Below are 21,201 nucleotides of genomic sequence, written 5' to 3' on the forward strand. Positions count from 1 at the left end.
CTCACTGAGACCAGGACAGCACTTGCCTAGGGGCCTGTACATGCAGCTTTCCTGCAGAGAGTATCCTCCCTTGCTGCCCTTAGTCTGCCACTCTCGTGAAAGAGCATTCATTGGGAAAATGCTGCAGCATGCACAGATAGTACCAACACATACCATGTGAATACCATCGTGTAAATTTGCAATTAGTGCCCACAGATGGTTCTTCTCATGAGCAAGACTTAGGGAGCAAATATCCCCACTCGGGGAAGGGGCTGATACCACCTTCCTCATCCTTTCTGTGTAAATAAATAAATAAAAATATACTTGGTTTCTCCAGCTTTCCTGATTTGGTCTGCCTTTTGTGCTCCCTCCGCAGCCATTTGCCCTTCTCCTGGCACAGTTAAGGGATGCCATGCTTGTGCTGACACTTGGAGTGTTTGTGTTTGTTAACATACATGACTGTTGCTCCCTTCTTGGGGAGCAAAGCATTAAGTGCCCATCCTGTCATCCTCTGCCCTTACCCTACTGCTGGCCGGGTGAGGGGAGCAAGGGATGGAGTGGGAATGGGGGTGCCTTCAAGTAGCTGTGCAGCTTGACAGGCTGGCCAATCCAGGATGGGTCGTGGTGATGTCCCTGTAGCCTGGCAACTCCCTAGCTGCTCAGCTGACAGGAGGGGCGTGGCCTTTTCCCCAGAGTAGCTACCAGTGAGAAGTGCCTAAAGCATGGAACAGCCACATCCTCGGGTGGTTCTGCACCTCTGTCTCTATGACTGGGGTTTGGAAATGGGTGTGAAACTGCAGTTATAGCTGAGTCAGCAGTTGGGTGTAACGCTTTGGCAGCAAAACCACAGTTGTCAGCAGAGAACCTTGGAGAAAACCCAAGGTCCCGATTTGAGTTTGGCAGGGCAAAACGGAGTTAGCTTTTGGCCCATAACAGTGGTTTCATGTGTTCAGGTGTACTGCAGTTATAACCTCAGCCAGCTATAACCATGGTTAGAGTGTACGTGTGAACCCAGTCTTACTTTCTTAGTCTCATTCACTCTGTGGCTGGCTGAGCTGAAACAAACCAGTTAACCAGTGCTACAAATCAAGACTAACAGTATTTTTTTGTTTTGTTTTGTTTTCTGCAGCGCAGACCCGGCATCCTTCCATGTTTGCAATGATTTGACAGACTTACTGGACAGCTAATCAATTTCTAGTGATAGTGAAAAGAATCTTTCTTGCTTATAACTATGTTTCAGGCGGGCTGTCTATCTTTTGTGTTTGTAAAGCCCTGTAGGAACATTTATTCAATTCACTTTTTTGTTCTTTCTTTCCTCAAAAAACTACTTTGAGATAGAGTAGGGAGATGGGTTAATAGTGTAACTTCTTTGCACCCAAACAACTTCGGCACAGCCAGCTTCTGCTGTTAACACCACCCAGAATCAGGTTCCCTTGAACTCAACTCAGAATTTTTTAAAAAATAAGCAGAACATGTTGTATGCTCTTTCACTGTGGGTGTACTATTCAAATTATGTACATATCCCTAGTTAAGCATTTAAAGCTGGCAAGCTCCAAACAGGACTCTCCATGGAGGGAAATGGATGCTTAAAAAACCAAACTATAAACTGACAGTTTGCAACAAATCACATATGGATAATGATAAGCTACAGCCTAGCATGTATGGAGCTCTGTGCTTGCAGGGATTTTGTTGTTCTCTTCTATTAGAATGTAACTGAGTGATGTACACAGTGGAAAACCCCCATATATACACAAAATGCTTCAAAGAAGAAAAGGAAAGCCTTTTTGTGCATGGGATTCAGGGTAATGTCCACAAAGTCAACATCATTTAAGTGTATCAAGTATTAAGAAGTGACAAAAGGTGTTCCGTTTATGAAGATTATTTTCTGCCTTGGGAATTACAAAGGACATACTATACCACAACTTTGCAGATACTGGCTGACATCCAGTCTAATGTTACACCTGCCAAAAAATGTTATGCATGTTCAACAGGGGAACAGTGATTTTTCCAATCTCTTCTTCCTAGTCCACTGTGTCTCCCAAAAAGATGTCCCTGAGGGTCCCACAACTTTCAGGGACATATTTTCAGATTGGTAAAAATCTCCAGTTGGGCACATGAAATGTTTTATTGGCATGGAAAACATGAGTCTGGTTGTCAGCTGCTACTGCCCAACGGAATACTAAGGTATGTAGTTTATTTTTCAAGAGCTTTCCAAAGCCATCCAATGAGATGGTACAAACATAACATCTCTCCACATTTTACATGTGGGATCCTGATTATCTACTACCTTCCAGATAAATTATAGCTATATCAGAGATGGCTACTATGAACAAAGAGATGGCAAAAAATGCCCATGTTTTTGCTTTACATTTTAAACAAGAATTGTGGGTTTTGTTTGTTTGTTTAATTTAAATTAAAGTGTATGGCAGCTCACAAGTATATTTCCCCAAACTTTGGCTCAGTCCCTATAACAAACACTGATTGCTCCCCTTCAAGGCAGCAGGAGACTTTTAATAGGCTGTGCTGACCTCTAGACTGAAACAACCCTTGTTTCCTGGCCTGTAGAGTTTAAAGTCTCCATCAGCTCTGCCGTGTGGTTCGGTGGTGCCTCGTTGGTGGTGAATCTCTCGCTCGTCTCCATGGTCTTGGCTGTGCTGCCATTCCATCTGATCCCTCAGTTTGGACTGTTAGGTGCATGGGTGGAGTTTATAACATAAAAAAGGACAGGAGGGGATAAAAAAACAAAAATGGGTAAGGTAGACGACTGAAAAAACTACAAGACAAAGAAAAGCATGAACAGAAAAACCAACTTAAATGCAGTGGCATAAGAAAGTGAAGAGAACAGAACTAAAATGAGAATGAGCAAAATAATGGGCTGAAACATCTGAAAAGCAAAAAAGAGAAAGAGAGGGGAAAGAATGCAAACACTGGTTATGAGGCGCATGCAATGAGGATGCATGAGTCAAACCAACGGCAAGCATACAAGTTATGGAGGATATGGAGATACAAGGCTCTTCCATCCTTACTTGTACCGTGCAAAAAAAGCCATATCCAGTGTGGCAGCTGTGGCAGCATAGACATGGGCCCGGGGAAACACGTTACGAAAGGCAGTCCTTCGCTGGCTACAGTGCTTCTTGCTCACCCCTCGGTTATGTGAGAGAGCTGTAAGCAAGCTTTTCAAGAATATAACTTATTTTATATTAGATTTTCATATTCGGCAAGACCTTTTGAGAACACACTTCATTTTAGGAATGGGCATAAGTAGGAAAAAAGATATACACTCATTAGCAAAACTGCTAATGGGGCTTCAAAAGAACATTTATTTTGGCACTGCCTGTTGGTCAACACAGTCTGTTGAAACAAAACAGCTAACAAAACTACTATGAGTAAAATATAGCATTTGCTATAATAGACCAGTAAAGAGAGAAAAACTTATGCCTTTTGCTTCTGTTAGTTTAGCCTTTTTGCCATGAGCAACAGCCTCTGAACCAAAGTAGCAGAGATTTAAAAAGAAAACCTACAAAACATTTTATACTTCAAACGTAACAAAACAGCCATGAATAAAATTAGCATCAGTGCAGCAAGAAAGAGTAGCAAAAACCACGTAGTCAAACAAGAAACCCACCTACCTGAAAATCTGTGATCAGCTCTTTTCCCTGGTTACCAATGGGTGAGTCTCGGGATATGGATGTCATTGTAGACAGAAAACTGGAAGACTCCGTAAGGTGAGGGACAGGGGAAAGATCTTCCATTTGCTCTTTTAGGCCTCCACCAATGTTGTCGACCTTCTCCAGGAAGGTCTGAAGTTCTTTCTGGAAATTTTTCATCCTTGAATTAATGGTGTCCAAAAGTTCTGGTTCATTTTTGCTCTCCTCTTTTCCTTCATCTTTTTCAAAACCTTGCTCAAAGGAAGCACTCCTGGTTATGTGTACCTTTGCTTCATAAATTAAACTATCTGTGTCAGTGATGAGACGGTCCACAGCTCTTTCAAGCCGTTCAGCCTCATGCTTAATGCTGATCAAAGATTCTGCATCCTCTTTGGCCCTTGTTAGTTCAGTAGAACACAGATCACTAACTTCTGATGGCTTCCCACTCCCAAAACCTGATGTCTTTTCAAATATATCTTCAGAGTCACTTTCACCCCCAATGGGTCCCTCTCTTTTTGGTTGAGGTAGACGGCCTTCTTCGCTGTCATTCTCTTTCTTCCCTGTATCACTCTCAGCATCACTGTCTCTGGGGCTTGAAGTTCGCAGTCCTAGGTGTGAGGCAAGATCATAGCGCTGCACATTAGACATTAATACACGATTCTCATACTGAAGTTTCATCACTTTCCCACTCAGCTCATTGATTTGCATCCGGGCTGATTTCAGCTCTTCTTGCAAGGAACCACCACACTTGGAAGCATTTTCATCAAACCAGCCAGACTCTTGTCCAGGCTCAAACTTGAATTTACTCAGTTCATTTGTTAACTGCTTATTATGATCTTCAATTTCAGAGATAGATCTCCTCAACAGTTCTGCCTCTTCTTCTACAAACTGCAAATGACGGCGCAACTCTGCAGCTGACTCTACAGAGTCACCGTATGGTGAGGTAGGAATGCTTGAAATATGGTCCTGGCTAAGACACGATCTCTCATATTGGCACTTCATATCCTCCATCTCAGCCTTGATACCTCTATTTTCCACCTCTAATTCCACTAACTTTCTGCCCAATATGTTAGCTTCCTCTTCCACCAGTTTCAGACGAAGCTTTAATTCAGCTTCTCTTGTGCTGGGCGGTCCTCCTGCCTCCCCAATAGGGAGGGGACTTTCTACATCTCCATAAATGGTCTTATATTTTTGGAGTTCTTGTTCCAGTTCATCTTTCTCCCTGCCTAGCTTGGCCATCTTCTTACGCATCAGTGCTGCTTCTTCTTTGGCAAACTGAAGCTGGCATTTTAAGTCAGCACTGTCTTCCTGCCAATAAAAACAGCCCAAAACAAAGACAAAAAAAGAGAAAATTAAATAAGACACATTAAAAACTCACAATTTGGTCATAACTGTGTAAAGCATAAAGACACTTCATAGAATCCAATAAATACATGTCCAGTTAGGTACTGATAAAATCATACTTCATAAATTCTAAGAAAAAGAGTTAACATACAAACATTTTCAATATTATGTTTAAAAAATTGCATGAAGAAAAGCAATTTGGAAAAAGTGAAGTGTTTGTTTACATACAGTCATACTGATTTCAGATTTAGAAATTATGAGTTTGTAGAAGTTTTGTAACTAAATCTAGCAGTCAAGTAAGGGGCCAGTCAAAAAGGGGGAGTGAAAATGGCAAGCAACACTACAATTTTTGCCCACTTTCCCCATGATCTGCAGAGCCTTCACTAGGTGAGGCTTTACATGCACAGTGAAATGTGCTAAACCATGTGGATGTTTCCCAATGCAAGGGGAATGTACAAATGTTTTGCAAACAATTCCAATATTGTGCGATAGCTTGTGGATGCAATGCAGTATGAAAGTGAAAAGCTTCTTAATTTCAAATTCAACCAAATGAAGTCATATTGTCACTTTAATTTAAAAGCTGTTTTCATATCTCTGGGGCTGATATTACTAAGAATTATCTACCACAAAATCAAATATCAAGTATCTTATAGCAAGCACTGAAGTGAAAAGTATCTCTTCAAAAGACTCTCATTAGCATGAAAATTCTGGTGAGAATTAGAAATAAAAAGCAAGATCAAGTAAATTTTAAATTAGCAAATATGTTACTCACATTAACTTTTAGTAACTAATCATTTCTATTAACCTTCACATTATGTATTGAGGCCTAGCCTCAGAAGAGATATTTTTAATCAAGATTTTGACAGTCTTTGCAAGACAGAAAAACAGTCGCTTGAAAGGGTGACAATTCATCAGTGTCGCTGAGAAGGGCTATGAAGTCTGATGCAAGATGTGCTTGGAGACTTCATTATGTAAATGTTTTCTTGTAATATTTATTCACTGTATGTAGATGTTGCCTCCAAGATTTATTTTTTTAAAGGAGGAAAGGTGTTCCCACAGAATAAAAGAGGGAAACATACAAAAGAGAACCACCAAGAAACAAATGCAAATATAGTAAATATATTAGACGTGAAGCCAGAAAAATAATAATGCAAGATAATTCATGCCTGCAGAAGACAGAAATAACATAGCCATATATTTAAAAATATACCATACAATCTACTACAAAGTAAGAAATAAAAACAATGCAAAAAGCAGTAGTCAAACAGGCAGGTCAATTAATACAAGTTCAATCCAACAGAAAAGACAATTCTAAGACACTGGATGTTGAAAAATGAATTCTACTGGTTTAATACATCAAGTGCTCTGTTGCTGCAAACTTATGATGAAATGGGGGAGGAAGTGGAAGAGGAGTACTGATCTCATTGCAGCGAGTCTGTGTTGGAGCAAGACTGGTACGATGACTGATTAGTGCTGGAAAGCTCCTCCTAGCCTGCCTTCCTCCTTTTATGACTGTTGCAATGGCACTGCTCCAGTCATAAGGTATTGAAAGGTACTGAGTCCTTTTCTGACATAATTTACCATCCTGAAATTGTTATCTCTAGCACAGGCATGAACTGAGTTGCAGTATGATTTGTCAGCTTCATATCTTTCATATCATATCTTCATATCTTTATTGAGTATGTGTGCATTTGTTTCTTGGTTGCTTCTTGGTTAGGCACAGTTCAAATCTTTCTATAATTATACAGTATTCCAAGAAAGACAAGGGAAGAGCATGTGGCTAAATGTTGCTCAGATATGTATAAATAAGAATTGTTTGGGAAGGACAACTCTGAATGGACAAACATGTCATTCTAGCATCCTGGTTAGTATAGTACAAAAAGGACAGATTATATCAGATGTAATTAGAGAGGGTGTGTGTGTGTGTGAGTGAGAGAGAGAGAGGGGGGAGGGAGGGGTATGGCCATATCCATTGAGAGAATCAAACATATGTTCAGTAACATATACACACACCTTGTTTTAATTAGAGCAAATCGTGCTGACATTTGACAGTTTGGGTTAAAGCTGGGTAGAGTTTACCTTTTAAAAAACTTCTCTCTCTCTCTCTCTCTCCTTCTCTCTCTCTCAATTTTTCATGCCCTGAGCCTTTAGCATGACAAAGGGCACATAAATACATTATTACGGGCATTACCAAACAATATGCCTATTGGACACAAACCACCACTTCTGGTAGCAGGGTTGGGATATTAAATGCTAAGCAGGAATATATGGTACTAATAACACAAAATATACAAACAACATTTCCATGAATTGGCTACATTAGGATTCAAAGTCAGCTCATTTGTTACTAATTAATTCCATCATGTAAAGCACATCTTAAAAATGACATATTAGCTGCATGATCCGTTTATAGATCCATTGAACAGTCTTGGCTTATCAGATTTGAAACTCCCACTGACTTTTGAAATCAGGTTATTTTTTAATAGTTTACACAGTCTTCTCTATCATCTTGTCTTTTTATCCATATTGGTCCTGACTGTATGAATGCATACAGTCAATGCCTGGTGGGGGAAGCAGAATTTCACCCACCACCCTCCTAGCCATGCACTGACTGGGTACAGAGTCTATACACAAACACTCACACAGAACTTTGTCTCTGGTGGTGTGATGTATACACTAAATTTGGAAGAGATAGTTTTGGTTTTTTTAAAGAAAACAAATGGATCAGGCACTAAAGGGCTTGCAGTCTGTATTAGAAACTGGAAACATGGGGGACGGGGAGAAAAACATGAATAAATTAGCATTGCAGCGCAGAAGCTGTGATGAAACTGAGGGCTTGTTCATACATTCCCAAAATATAAGAACTACTGATAAGTAGAAAAAACAAAAAGAAAGAGATAAAAACTGAATTTTCCATTATCACCTCCTGGATGATCTTGGCAAGGCAGAATGTGGCTATGCATTTACTGGGTTCAGGTTGCGCGAGCCGAATGAGATGGCAGCGTAGCTGGTGCCCAGGAAATTGGGCTGGTGCCAACATTCCTACCTTACGCTGAAGAAACAGTTTTCTTTGTGTCCTGACTGCTGCCTGGCATTTTCCAAGAAGCTCCATTCTGCAGCTCTGCTGAACAGAAACTTTTTTTTTTCAATAAAACTAAATGCAGATAAGGTATAGCTAACATGATCTTTGGTACAGAGATCCATATGTTTTAACCGGCATTTTTTTTATATTGGTAAGACTTTGGGTTCTTTAATATACAGTATGTGACTGACTAAATGATTCACTGAATGATTTCTCAAGTGTATGTGTTTATACATAGGATACAAATACCACATTCCTCTAGCTGGTCAGATATTTGTGGCTGTGCAGGCTCTGGCTGGCTGATTGTCAAGCTTTCCAAGAGGAAAGAAGATCTGGTTGTTCCTTATTGCTTATAGTGGTGTGCAAATGAACCAAGAATTTTGTACTGGGGGCAGGATCCTGAAAATTTTCTTTTGGTTTTTATGAGCACATTTTGCTTCACGTGGCTATAAAGACAACTGGAGGGAAATGTATAGTGGAGCAACATGCCTTGGGAAGATTCAAAAGCCAAAAGAACTTCCAGTGCACAGAGGAAAGTGCTTGAATGCCCTGCAAAGCAATTTCCCCTTTTGGCTATGCATTTCATTTATACATACACAGCTTTAAAACATAGCTTTGAAACTTCTTTTAAAATGCCTACTGATTAGCACTTAAGATGAGTTATATGCTTCCAACTATACAATTCTATTACTACACGGTATTTATGGAGCACTAGCAGTATACTAGGGATTGTATAGGACATGGGTGGAAGGAAGTTAATGAAGGGGAACCAGCGTGGTGTAGTGGTTAGTGTGCTGGACTAGGACCGGGGAGACCCGAGTTCAAATCCCAATTCAGCCATGAAACTGGGTTAGTGTGCTGGACTAGGACCGGGGAGACCCGAGTTCAAATCCCAATTCAGCCATGAAACTAGCTGAGTGACTCTGAGCCAGTCACTTCTCTCTCAGCCTAACCTACTTCACAGGGTTGTTGTGAAAGAGAAACTCAAGTATGTAGTACACCGCTCTGGGCTCCTTGGAGGAAGAGCAGGATATAAAAGTAATAATAATAATAATAATAACAACTTTCCTGCCCCTCTTCAACAGCTGCTTCTGGTGGACAAGAAACCTTCAGAAGAGGGTGGGATGAGGAATGGGGGACTATAGAGGAAGGGAGAATTGCTGAAAAGCAGGCTGGGGCATTTTCCTCAGCTGGAGTTTCATTCATAGAAAATGCCTCCACTCGGCTTTTGGTAATCCCCCCCTCTTTGAAGTCCTGCCCCACACCTCATCTTATGCCATTGCCAAGGGTCCCCTGAGTCTCCAGAGGAGCTTGTGGATGAAAACAATGGCTACTGTGGAGGAAAGGGATGGGAAAGTTCCCTTTCACAAGTTTCCTTCCACTTACACAGGGTCTGGGTACAACCCTAGGGGCTCTACAAAATAAAGAAATGACATCTAGAGTACTGTTCTTCACTATGTGCCCGTGGTGGCTCGCACAGACCCTAGTGGTGGCCACTGGCTTGCCACTCCCCCTCCTCCTCCTGCTAGGCCCATCACTTCCCGGCTGGTTTGCTTGCCCCTGGCTTGCCGCCTCTCTTGCTCCCCCTCCCCTTCTTCTTCCTGCAAGTACTGTTGCTTCATGGCCGGTTTGCTTCCCACTCTCAATCTCTGCAGCTTTTCCCTCCTCTTCCTCCTTCCGGTGTCACCACGTCCCAACTAGTTCACACAGCACTAAGCAGCTGGATGATCCCTTTCCTCTTGCACACCCCAAGCCAGGGGCCAAGCCTGCTGCTGAGGGGGTTAGCGACAGCCCGTTTCAGGGATGGCAAGTGAGCAGGGCCTTGGCAGGTGGGGGGTTTGGTGGGGCAGGGTTTGGGGGTGGCCCTGCAAAATTTGGCAGTACCTCTGCCAACCTTGGTCCTCACTTCAAAAATAGTGAAGATCTCTGGTCCAGAAGTGTTACAATCTATTTCTGACTTTTGTACCAGGCTGGCTAGAACTGGCTGGCTAGGTTGTTCTTGAACGGATGCATAAAAGTGACTTTACTGTCTTAGAAACAATGCAAAACTAAGGAGAAAAACATAGCCCAGATTTAGTCTGCAGTATGCCATTAACTTGAAAGCCATATCAACATTGCATAAAGAGCCAAATATAAGAGGAAGAGCCAAGCTGGAGTGCCTTCAATGGCAGAAGACAAGACTAATATATTCCCGATAAAGGGGAAATAAAAAAATGGGCCTTCTTATTAAAGAAAAGCCTTGGAAATTGCTTTCTCAAAACATCTCACACAAATGTTTTATGTCTAATAACTATTTGAGGGAGAAAAGGGCAAAGTATGCCTGAAAGATTTGTGAACAGATCCAGCTCTGCTCATTTCCATATTTGCTCATTTTGCTTCACTGCCATTTTCACTGACTTGGTCAAAGGCCAAAGGGAAATGAAACAATATCATCTGTGGACTGAGAATATATGACATATGAAAATCACAAATTGTAGTTGACACACTGCCATTAAATTGATGTGTTGGCTTCCATTTGGTCACCAAAGCTGTATTGCCTGTTTCGGTTATTCTAGAATAATCCTAGAATAATCTCTATATTTATTTCTCCTAGGTGTACCTGTCACTAATTCCATGTGTGGCAGCTCTTGCGAGAGTTTGTGAGCAGCTGCCGGACTACCAAAGGGGAGGAAAACAAGGACAAGGAGGCGGCGGCAGGCCAGATGGTCCACCAGAACCAGGAGGCAGTGGGGGAGGGGAGAAGGGGAGGGGGGGAGAAGTGGTGGGCCGGTGGAGGAGCAGATGCTCTGCATCCAGCCCTGCTAGTACTATTTATTTCAGTGGATATCACGTTATCCATTCTCATATTCAATGTGAGATCATGCAAAGCTCTGAGGTGAGATGCCCTCAGTACAACCCCATTCCAACAAACTCTTTTCCCTCTACATATGTGGTCCCAGTTATTCCACAGTGGGCCAGTTAACACAAAACTATGCCTGTTAACCATTAAATCCAAAATCCTCATGGCACACACGCTCCCATGAAGCACATTATGAGAACCCAGAAGAAGAAGAAAGTTTTTGTTGGTCCCTGATTAAACCTGACATTTAACTGGGATAGTTAATCTAAGATCTGAACTTGGTTTGTCAATCCCAGTTAAGAATTGGTTTCCTGTGGTGTGGATTTTGGATTGGTGAAAGCTTCCAGGTGTTCATGACATGCTCCCCAGGGGAACATACTGTGAGGATCTGGGATTTAATGGTTAATGGGCATTGTTGTATAAACCAGCCTCATGTCTAGCTATTGCTGAGAAGTGGGTTCAGAAAGGCTGGTTTAAACTGAATTTGGACAACTGAGGTAATGATTACTCTCAGGCTTTGTGACATAAATACAATGTAAATCATATGTTTGATAAAAGTCAGCATTCATTAGTTGCTGAGAATTGTAGCCTTGTGGTAACAGTACGCTGCTCATCATTCTTCCTGGAAACCCAAGATGTAGCTATGATTCTGTATATGATTAACATTTACTCACAGATTTGGATTCAGCACATATCCTCAAGACTCATTTACTGTTCTATATTGCAATGTCACTGAAGTCTGTTCAGTGGCTGCACCTTGTAGAAAACATGACAGCTTGCCTCCTGGTAAGAGTTGTGGCTAGTGAAGTGCATTAAGTGCTCGGAAATCTACACTGGTTAGAGTGCTGGACTAGGACCGGGGAGACCCGAGTTCAAATCCCCATTCAGCCATAAAACTAGCTGGGTGACTCTGGGCCTGTCACTTCTCTCTCAGCCTAACCTACTTCACAGGGTTGTTGTGAAAGAGAAACTCAAGTATGTAGTACACCGCTCTGGGCTCCTTGGAGAAAGAGTGGGATATAAATGTAATAATAATGATAATAATAATAATAATGTACAATTAAAAGGTACTGCTTTTTGCTGATGACATCACAAATGGCTTAGGTTCTATGTATCTTTCAGGTCATGCCCTTTCTTTTGATCTATCGTCTTTAAGACTCATCTTCATTGCCCCCATCCACCCATGGATGGGGTTTTGGCAATCATTTTGCTACTATTTTTCAAATCACTCTAGTATGCACACATAATTGTGTATGTCAGAAATTGCAGGATTTTCTTTATTGAATATTGATAGTCATGTTTGGAAGGGAAGCTAATATTCACTGAGGAATACTGATTATCTATTTATAAAATCCACAGCAACATAAATAATACAGTATATTGCACTGGTAGACCTCGATTGGATAAGCTTTACATTCCCACCTTTTTTATTTCTAACCTTGCTAATTTGATTTTGCCTTTCAGGAGACTTTCTTAGTCTACTTCATGCATCTGATGAAGTTGGCAATTGTCTAAGAGCCTTATACAAGTAAAATTTTCAGTTAGTAATTTTAACTGAGAGAACATGAAATTTACTGAAGTGTATCAGAATGTTGTTGTCCCCATTTGCCCTTTCAGACCCTATGAAATCTCATACTATTGCAATTCAGTTCATATCAAATGACACAGCATTGCTTATCTTCATGGAACTACACCATAACACGATTTCTCTTATGTAATGCAATAAGTGTCCAGTGTATAGAACATATTGATAGTACCTAGGAATTGCTTTAGCATTGAAGGGTAAAGGCTTTCAAAAAAGCCTACAGCAACTCCTTCCTCCTGAACAACAATCTGGTCTGCATGTCCACTCTATTTAACAGTTAATGGTACTAAGGCTGGTGGGAAACTTTTAAAACCTTCAATACAATCAGTTCAAAAGAAGCAAGAAACTCAAAACAAAAGTTTTCCTGGGGAGAATCACACTTCAAGAATTCAATAAAATCTGTATCCAAGTGGAACAAGTGGATAGCTCAACTTTTCAATTTTCATCAGGTTGAAAGAAAACAATATCTTGATATCACATGGCTGTTCACCTCTCATGGAAAACAAAGCCTCAGCCTCTGAGAGAACAACATGCTAGGTGTTGCTTGGGTGTGTGAATTTCATTCTGTACCAAGATGCTCATTAGCACAAAAACCTTGGCACAACGGATAAATTTAGTTAGTGTCCCCGAGCTCTATCTGCTCCAAATACCTTCTGAGACAGGGTGATTTTACTTTTCATAAGAAAATATTCTGCTTTTGTCAACAGAAAAGAGAGAATACCTATTCTATCAACATTAAACATTCTAAATGATGAGGACATTCTGACAGTTCTTGCATTTCAGACAAAATCTTTGTTTTCCCCACAAACCAATAGCATTTATTTGCCCACTAAATGTTCACATGACAAAGAAAAACATGTGTGTGTTTCCAAGTGGTACCTGAGCAAATGCTTTCTTTTCTTTGTGAATATCCCTGCTGCCTCTTCTCTTCAGGGAGCTCTGAGAAACATACAATTGATAGCAAGTTAATGACAAGATGCATACAAAGGCAGAGAGTTAGGGAGAGATCACCAAAATAACCCAGTAGATGTAGTGAAGATTATGTGCTTTGATTCTGTAAAGATATTTAAAATTTAATATTTGCTGCCTTTCAATTACATTACCTATCTCTCATTTATGATTAAGTTTATGCACTCCAGATGTGATCTGCACCAATACACCGTGGTAATAAGGATGTATGGCAACATTATTCCCCCAAGTTAAAACAGCCTCAAGATGAGAACAGCAACTAAAACCTAAGAATCATATAAAACAGATTAAAGTTACCATAAATAAAACTTTAAAACAAACTAGAAGTCTGATGAAACAGGTGTGTCTTCAAAAGTCATTTAAAAACAACCACAGATGGGGAGATTCTGATTTCATTTGAGTGTATTCCAGAGCCTCCGGGCAACCCTAGAGAAAGCCCTGTTTTGGGTCGCCAACAAGCAAGCTGGTGGCAACTCCATCTAGACCTCCCCTGGTGATTTTAATAGGCAGCCCAAGCAGTTAAATGAGCTGTTGGGCCTAGCAAGTTTATTCTTAGATTTTTAGCCATAAGACTGAAAGATTAATCAATTAGTGGAAACATCTGTAGCATCTGGCCATCAGTGGCAAATAAAAGTGTTGCAATCTTTTTAAAAAGGCAAAGATACAGTGAATTAGTTTAAAACAGTCAAGTGAACTGGGATTATTTTAGCTACTCAAATACTGGAGATTACAATTAATCTCCCTTTCCTTTCTGTGTTCTGAACAGCATGGCTATTTACAGTTCACAATAACATATGCTCAAGATACTCCACAATTTATTTTTGCCTGTTCGTGTTCAAAAGTTAATCTGCTTTTAAGATTACTATGATTTGCTGTTGCTTATAGGTTGCCCATCCTGGTCTCTGGAGAAGAACTCTTATTTGAGCACTTTGCTAATCAGGATAGAGAATTGCAGCACTGTGCTGTAGAATCCTAAGTAGGCCACAGCCAGGACTAGGATGCCTGCTCACATGTTTCACAGTTTCTGCACACAAAAGACTCACAAAAGTATTTTGTATAGCAAAGTGCTTACTTCTATATTAAGCACACTGCACAGTCACATTCCAAACACTTGACCAGAGTGATCAAAGAAGGACGAGCAGTTGTAGATGCTTTTTTAAAACAGAAAAGGCTACAGTCTTTCCTTCCTTCCTTCATTTTCATAGATTACTTTGTAGCAAGAGTCATTGAGCAGTCCCCCACACCTTTTCTCTTTCTCTAGCACCCGCTAGTCATTCTATGACTTCACCAATTTCAATTTGAAGAACACATTACTCATTGTGAAAAACCCTTCCCTGGAAACCCAACAAAGCTAGGGTCAACATCTTTCACAACCATTTTGACAACATCTTATTTGAGCTAGCCTGTGTTAAACCTTGGACAACAGGTGACTTGCAGTGGTATGGCTTCAACTTCCTGGCTGCCACTGTCAAGCAATGGCAGACAAGGGTTTGGTTCAAACAGCGCAGCCAATGCACCACTGTGCCTATGAGGATACAAATGCCATAACTAGCACTTCAAACATCACTAGTTCATGCCTGCAGGACTCTGTAAAGCATGTCTCAGAACTGGCACAATGAAAACCTAGCAACTGCTCTCCTTGGCCATGACTCAGCAGTAACAGCTGAGAAGTGCAACATGCACCTCTACATAGGTCATGACTGTTTCAATGCACTATTTGTCTGCTAAATTGTTTTGGGTTAGCAAGCCCAGCAAGGTACATAGTTTTTAGCCTACTTTCCAGTAGGCTTATGAGATCGCCCGGCTTTCTGTGTGTCTGTCCGTGCGTCCACCCCCACTCATCAACTTCGCAACGCCTGGACCAATATGAACCAAATCAGGTACAGTTGTAGGGACACATAGGGACAACTCAACAGCATAGTTTGTGATGATGTCACCCACACCAGTCCAAGATGGTGGATGCATAAACTTTTGAGGCATAAGTGGGCTAAACTGTGAACTGCTTAACCAATTTGATCAAAATTTGCTACAGCTGTAGAGACACATAGGGATGCTGAAATGACATGATATATGATGATGTCATCCACTCCATTTCAAAATGGCAGCCACATGAACATCTGAGGCGTAAGCGGGCTAATTTGTGGACTCCTTAACTCACTTGAACCAAATTGGGTACAGTTGCAGTGAGTGACACAAAGGGACACCTCAATGGCATAGTTTGTGACAATGTCATCCACCTCAATCCAAGATGGTGGTTGCATGAATGTCTGAGGCGCAAGCCGGCTAATTTGTGGACTGACTGTCTAATTCATTTGAACCAAATTGGGTACAGCCAGGCGCGTAACAACAATAGGGCAAGGGGAGACAGTTGTCTGGGGGCCCCACTGCCTGGAGGGGCCCCCCAGAGGCACCTCACGTGACTCCCCATTGCCCCCTGCCCAGCCCCAAGGCCCCTCAGCCACTTGCCCTGTTCACCGTCTCTCCAGCTTGTTCTCCTGGCCGGCAATCCAGGCAGCAGACAAGCTGCAAAGAGCTCCTTTTCTCCCGCCTCTCAGCGGATCGGCGGGTGGGCGGGGCTTCCATGGAGGCCTCGTGTAGGCCTCTGTGAAGCCTGAACTCGAGTAGGGCCCAAGCAAGCCAGGAAGGAGGAGGCAGCCAGAGAGGCCTCCACTGTTCTCTGCAGCAGACCCCTTGCTGCCCTGCCCAGCCCAGCCCAGCATTGGCCAGGTAGAGTGTGAACTCCCTTTTGTGGTTACCTTCCTCCCCCCACCCCAGATATATAGGCATCTGCTTGCCATAGGGCTTTGATATGGGGGGGGGAGGGACTGAGAAATATTTATTTTTAAACAGCTTGGAAAATTTGCTGGCTTAAAAAAAACTATCTAAAAAGTCCTATAAGTGGCTTGTTTCATGGCAGAAAATTACAAAAACTTCTGGAAGAAACAGTATTATATTTATTTTATTCATTCATTCATTCATTTATAAATGCACTTATGTTCAAGTTGTTTGTAACCCAGAAGGTCTGAGTGAGAACTGTGAAGCATGTCTTGTGCTTTTATTTTATTTTATTTTTCTTGTGTGTGAACTGCTCCCCAATAATTTGCAGGGACTTCAGGGTAAATCTGGCCAACATGTGAATGCAGCACCTCTATTCCAGAGGAGATGTGTGTTAAAGGGCTTTAAAAGCCTCCTGTGAAAAACCTCCTGGAATCGAACTTGACTGAATTTGTTCAGAATTCTGAGAAAACAAACATAGGCTCACCCTGCATGGTTGAAAGTCTCCTTTGCTAATCTGCAGCGAGGGGGCCATTTTAATCATTCATCTTTCTAGTGTGTTCTAGGCATTAAAAGTAAAACAAATGTATAGTACTCAATGTATATCACTATATATTGTGACGTGTGTGTGTGTGTATTCAGTGAAATGTATTTCCAGGCAGCATACTTATTTTGGAATATCAGACTTAAATCCTTGGGGGCCTGGGGTGTGCGGAGGCCCTGGAATTTGGGTGGGGGGCCCCCATTTTAAAATCTCATCTCTGGGCCCACTCCAACCTTGCTACGCCCCTGGGTACAGCTGCAGTGAGTGACATACAGGGACACCTCAATGGTATAGTCTGTGATGTGATCCACACGAATGGTAGACATGTAAATTTTGGAGGCACAAGTGAGCTAACTTGTGAACCATTTAACAGATTTGAACCAAATTTGTTACAGCTGTAGGGATACATAGGGACACTTCAATGGTGCAGATTGTGACAATGTCATCTAGCCCAATTCAAGATCGCAGATACGTAAACTTTTGAGGCAAAACTGCACTAATTTGTGGACAGTAACCAATTTGAACCAAATTTGGTACAGCTGTAGTGAGTGACACACAGGGACACCTCAATGGTATAGTTTGTAATAATGTCATCCACCCCGACCCTCTCTCTCTCTCTCTCTCTCTCTCTCTCTATATATATATATATACGTCGTCAGGGCAGATGCATGAACATTTGAGGTGCAAGAGATCTAACTTGTGGACCTTGATTTGAACCAAATTTAGTCCAGTTGTAGAGACAATGAAAGGAAAGCAGTCTTACTAGAACTTGTTTAAAATCTATGAACATGATTGCCACAAGCCTGTTACTGATGAAAACTGTCTGCCATCACCAACTCTGTGTTCACAGTTTGGTACTGAAGGAATGAGCCCAGAGAAACACTGGAATCAAGTAGCACCTCCTCCCATCTTGTGCTGCAAACCAGGACTTCTGATCCTGGTTTAGAATCAGGTCATAGATCTGCCAGTTTGTCCAAACAGCTTGCCTGCAAACCAGAACAGTTACTCAGCAGCATTCATTCTTGCAGCACCAAACCAGGGTTTGACATTATGAGTGAACAGGGGCTGTCTTCAGACTTAATGGCAAACCACTGATCCAATGCATTCTCCCAGCACACTGCCAGACAATCATCCTTTGCAGTCTGGGAACTGGCTGCCTGGGCTTCCTTCAACACAAGAAGGGCAGCCGCAGCAGCCAATTTTGTTTGAGAGGGAGAGGAGCTTACTCCCCTTAATTCCGATTTGTGCAAGCTGCACAAAGTGGATGACACAATGGAAGCAATGCCCCCCTTGATCAAGTGAGTGTAAGTCACTACAAATCAAGGGCCCATTCCAAGGTTTGGATGCAAAATCGGAACTGCAGTTACAGTCATTTGAAGGGGTGTGTGTGGGGACCTGAGGTGAGTTTGCCTCAAGTTACCCTTGACGTCTGATGGTAGCCAGTGTTTTTGTTGTTTTTTACTCCTGGTTAGATAGGATGAAATACTGGAGGTACAGCATAAGAAGAGAGATTATCCTAGATACAGTTTTCAAGTCTGGTTTGAATGCGGACATATTTTTAACAGGAGTACTGTGAAAATATAGGGACAGAAATAAAGGATAAATTGAACAAGCAGATTCTTAATATGACTAAATGAAGGGCTGAACACTGTTCTTGTCTTTCCAGGATAAACTTGAAAGCCAACATTATCTCCTGAATTTTTTTTTAAAATCTATCCCTTTCAGAAATGTACTGCATTTTTAAATATTTGTATTTATATTTTTATTATAACGATCACAGTAAAAACTAGAGCTCATCCAAATAAATTCAGTTGTGTGATTTTAGTGAAGTTTGTGGCTTTTGGGGGTTCAGGGGGATGAAAATTTTAGGGGAGGCACAAACTTCAAATGTTTTGATATGGATACTGGTTATCTTTACTGCTGACAGTGGCAGTATCCTATTTCTTTTAATGGAAAATGGTTGAACCTTTACGTTCCTGGTCACCCATTAACAATTTTTCAATAGACACTCTTTGACATAGACACTGAACTCTTGTTACTGATATCCAACTCAATCTCTCTTTCTCAACTGCTAGCTTCATCACAAAATGTCCTGAATTGGGTAACAGAAAGGCCATAAAGCCTAGCACATCTCACTTTGCCCTGTCATTTCCAATCTCCAAGAGTCTCTTAGTCACTTCAGGGCTGTATCTAGGGGTGTGTGGGGCTGGGGGTAAATCAGCATGTGTGGGGAGCCCCTTAACATTTCAAATAAATAAATAAATATTTTATGTAAATCCAAGACACAAACATACACTGTTTAACCCAGCAGAGACGCACCTAGGTACATTTACCAAACTCCCTCTGATACACTCCTTTCCTTCCCACCCCACACATCTCTCTCTACCTACACAAACACTCTTATGCACTCCTTCCCTTCCCACCCCACACATCTCCCTCTACTGTCTACACACACACACACACACACACACACACACACACACACACACACACACACACAGTCTTGCTCCCTCTCCACTTTGCTTCTCTGCATTGTGCTTCCCTATCCCAGGCAGGTGGGAGAGGTGGGCACAGAAGCCCTGGGATTTTACTCGGAGCATTCTCATTGCTGGATGGCCCGCATCCCAGACCTGTTAGGCCCGCACCTCCTATGTGTCTGTTAGGGGCCGTATGCAGGAGGAACAGCTTCAGCGCTCTAGCTAGAACCCTTTCCTCGCCCACCGCCTGCTATCGCTCCCAGCCTTGTGCAGAGGCAACAACTTTTGCAGGGTGCTTTCTGAGCCCACCGAGTGTCAACCCATCCACGACTGGATGCCGGACTCTTGGAGATCTGCCTTGTATGAGAAGCAAAGGTCTTGACAGATCTCAGCTCAGGGGAGATGCCCAATGGGGGAGCAACTGCTGGGAGCGGGATAGACGGGCAAGTGGGGAGAGTCCCACCTTCATCTCCTGCAGGTTCTTACCTGCTGTGACCCCCCCCCCCGCCCGATCTCTGAGGTGCAGTGAGGTGATCCTTGCTTGCTATTCCAGGCCAAGTTTCCAATGGTCCTTCCTCTGCTATGCAAGATGCCCGCTTCTCCCCCCTGCAGCCAGCACACATGGCTGCTAGCCTTCCGCTGCCCGAGAGCTGAGGCGGGCACACAGTGCGAGGCTGCTGAGCGAGTGGAGAGGCAGGCTGCTCGCTGCTCACTCGGCCACTGCTGGTGTGCTATGTGCCACCACCGCTCCTCCTCCCACAAACACACATGGCGGCTGGTTGCTGAGCCGCTTGGAGCCAAGGCTGGCCCGTGGCGCGAGGCTGCTGTGCTGAGCGAGCAGGTGCTTGCCGCTTGCAGCAGCGATGCTGATGCCACTGTCGCCACTGCAGGGCCCGTCCAAACGTGTGGCCTGGGTTGACTGCACCGGTCACCTTACCCTAAGGACGGGCCTGAGTCACTTGCCCTGAATTTTGGCAATTGTAAGTTGCCAATCCTAAATGTGCGAAATAAAGAGGGAACATGACCAGCCAAGGAAGTAATTATTTTATTTTATTTTATTTTATTTTATTTTATTATTTATTTATTTATTTATTTATTTATACATTTTATATCCCGCTCTTCCTCCAAGGAGCCCAGAGCAGTGTACTACATACTTCGGTTTCTCCTCACAACAACCTTGTGAGGTAGGTTAGGCTGAGAGAGAAGTGACTGGCCCAGAGTCACCCAGCAAGTATCATGGCTGAATGGGAATTTGAACATTGGTCTCCCCGGTCCTAGTCCAGCACTCTAACCACTACACCACGATTCCCAGAAGGATTGACAAATAGTTTTGTGACACCTACCACAGTTCCCAAAGCAGGAGCACACGGTGAATAATCGAATGGCAGCCAAATTATCAGAAGCATTCTGTATACAAGGTTATATACATTTAAATAAATAGGAGACATACTGTGGCTTTGGTTACCTGTAGTTATAGTTATGAGCGTTGCTTGATTCTTAGAGTGAAAGAAATCAAATTATCTAACCAGTCTGAAAATCTGTCTTCGTAACTCAGTCACTGCAGCCTATTTGCTCAAATCTTGGAATGTGAACTTTTCATGCAGATTTTAATATACAACAGTATATCAGCAAAAGGAGCCATGAAATGTTCATCGATTTCCATCTAGCTTCAAGATGACATATAAAGCGAGTCTTGGTAAAGCTGGGTTTGATACATGTAACTGATCCATATCTACACTTATTCTAATCTAAACCCTAGTCTATAAATGTTATCCATTTAATAATCTGTAGGAGCAGCCAAAGTGAAGCCACATTTGCAAATTTCATAAGCATCGCAGAATATCATTCAAGCTGAAAAGTAAATCAACTGTCCTTGTGTAAACAAGCAACAAAGCTTCTCAAATATCTTTTCTCACATGGTTTCTCCTACATCATAATCCTATTTTTGATTGATTGATTG

The 21,201-nt window shown here is 42.2% G+C and overlaps 1 protein-coding gene across 1 annotated transcript in view; it reads right to left on the reverse strand.

Annotated features, from left to right (window-relative positions):
* Positions 1-21,201, reverse strand: part of MTCL1 (microtubule crosslinking factor 1) — a 155,371-nt gene that overhangs the window by 54,941 nt on the left and 79,229 nt on the right. Inside the window, 3 exon segments of the mRNA XM_053247105.1 lie at positions 2,508-2,663; positions 3,609-4,934; positions 13,356-13,415. Coding sequence (XP_053103080.1) covers positions 2,508-2,663; positions 3,609-4,934; positions 13,356-13,415 — 1,542 coding nt within the window.

Source organism: Hemicordylus capensis, chromosome 4 (assembly GCF_027244095.1).
Source record: "Hemicordylus capensis ecotype Gifberg chromosome 4, rHemCap1.1.pri, whole genome shotgun sequence".
Classification (NCBI taxonomy): Eukaryota; Metazoa; Chordata; class Lepidosauria; order Squamata; family Cordylidae; genus Hemicordylus; species Hemicordylus capensis.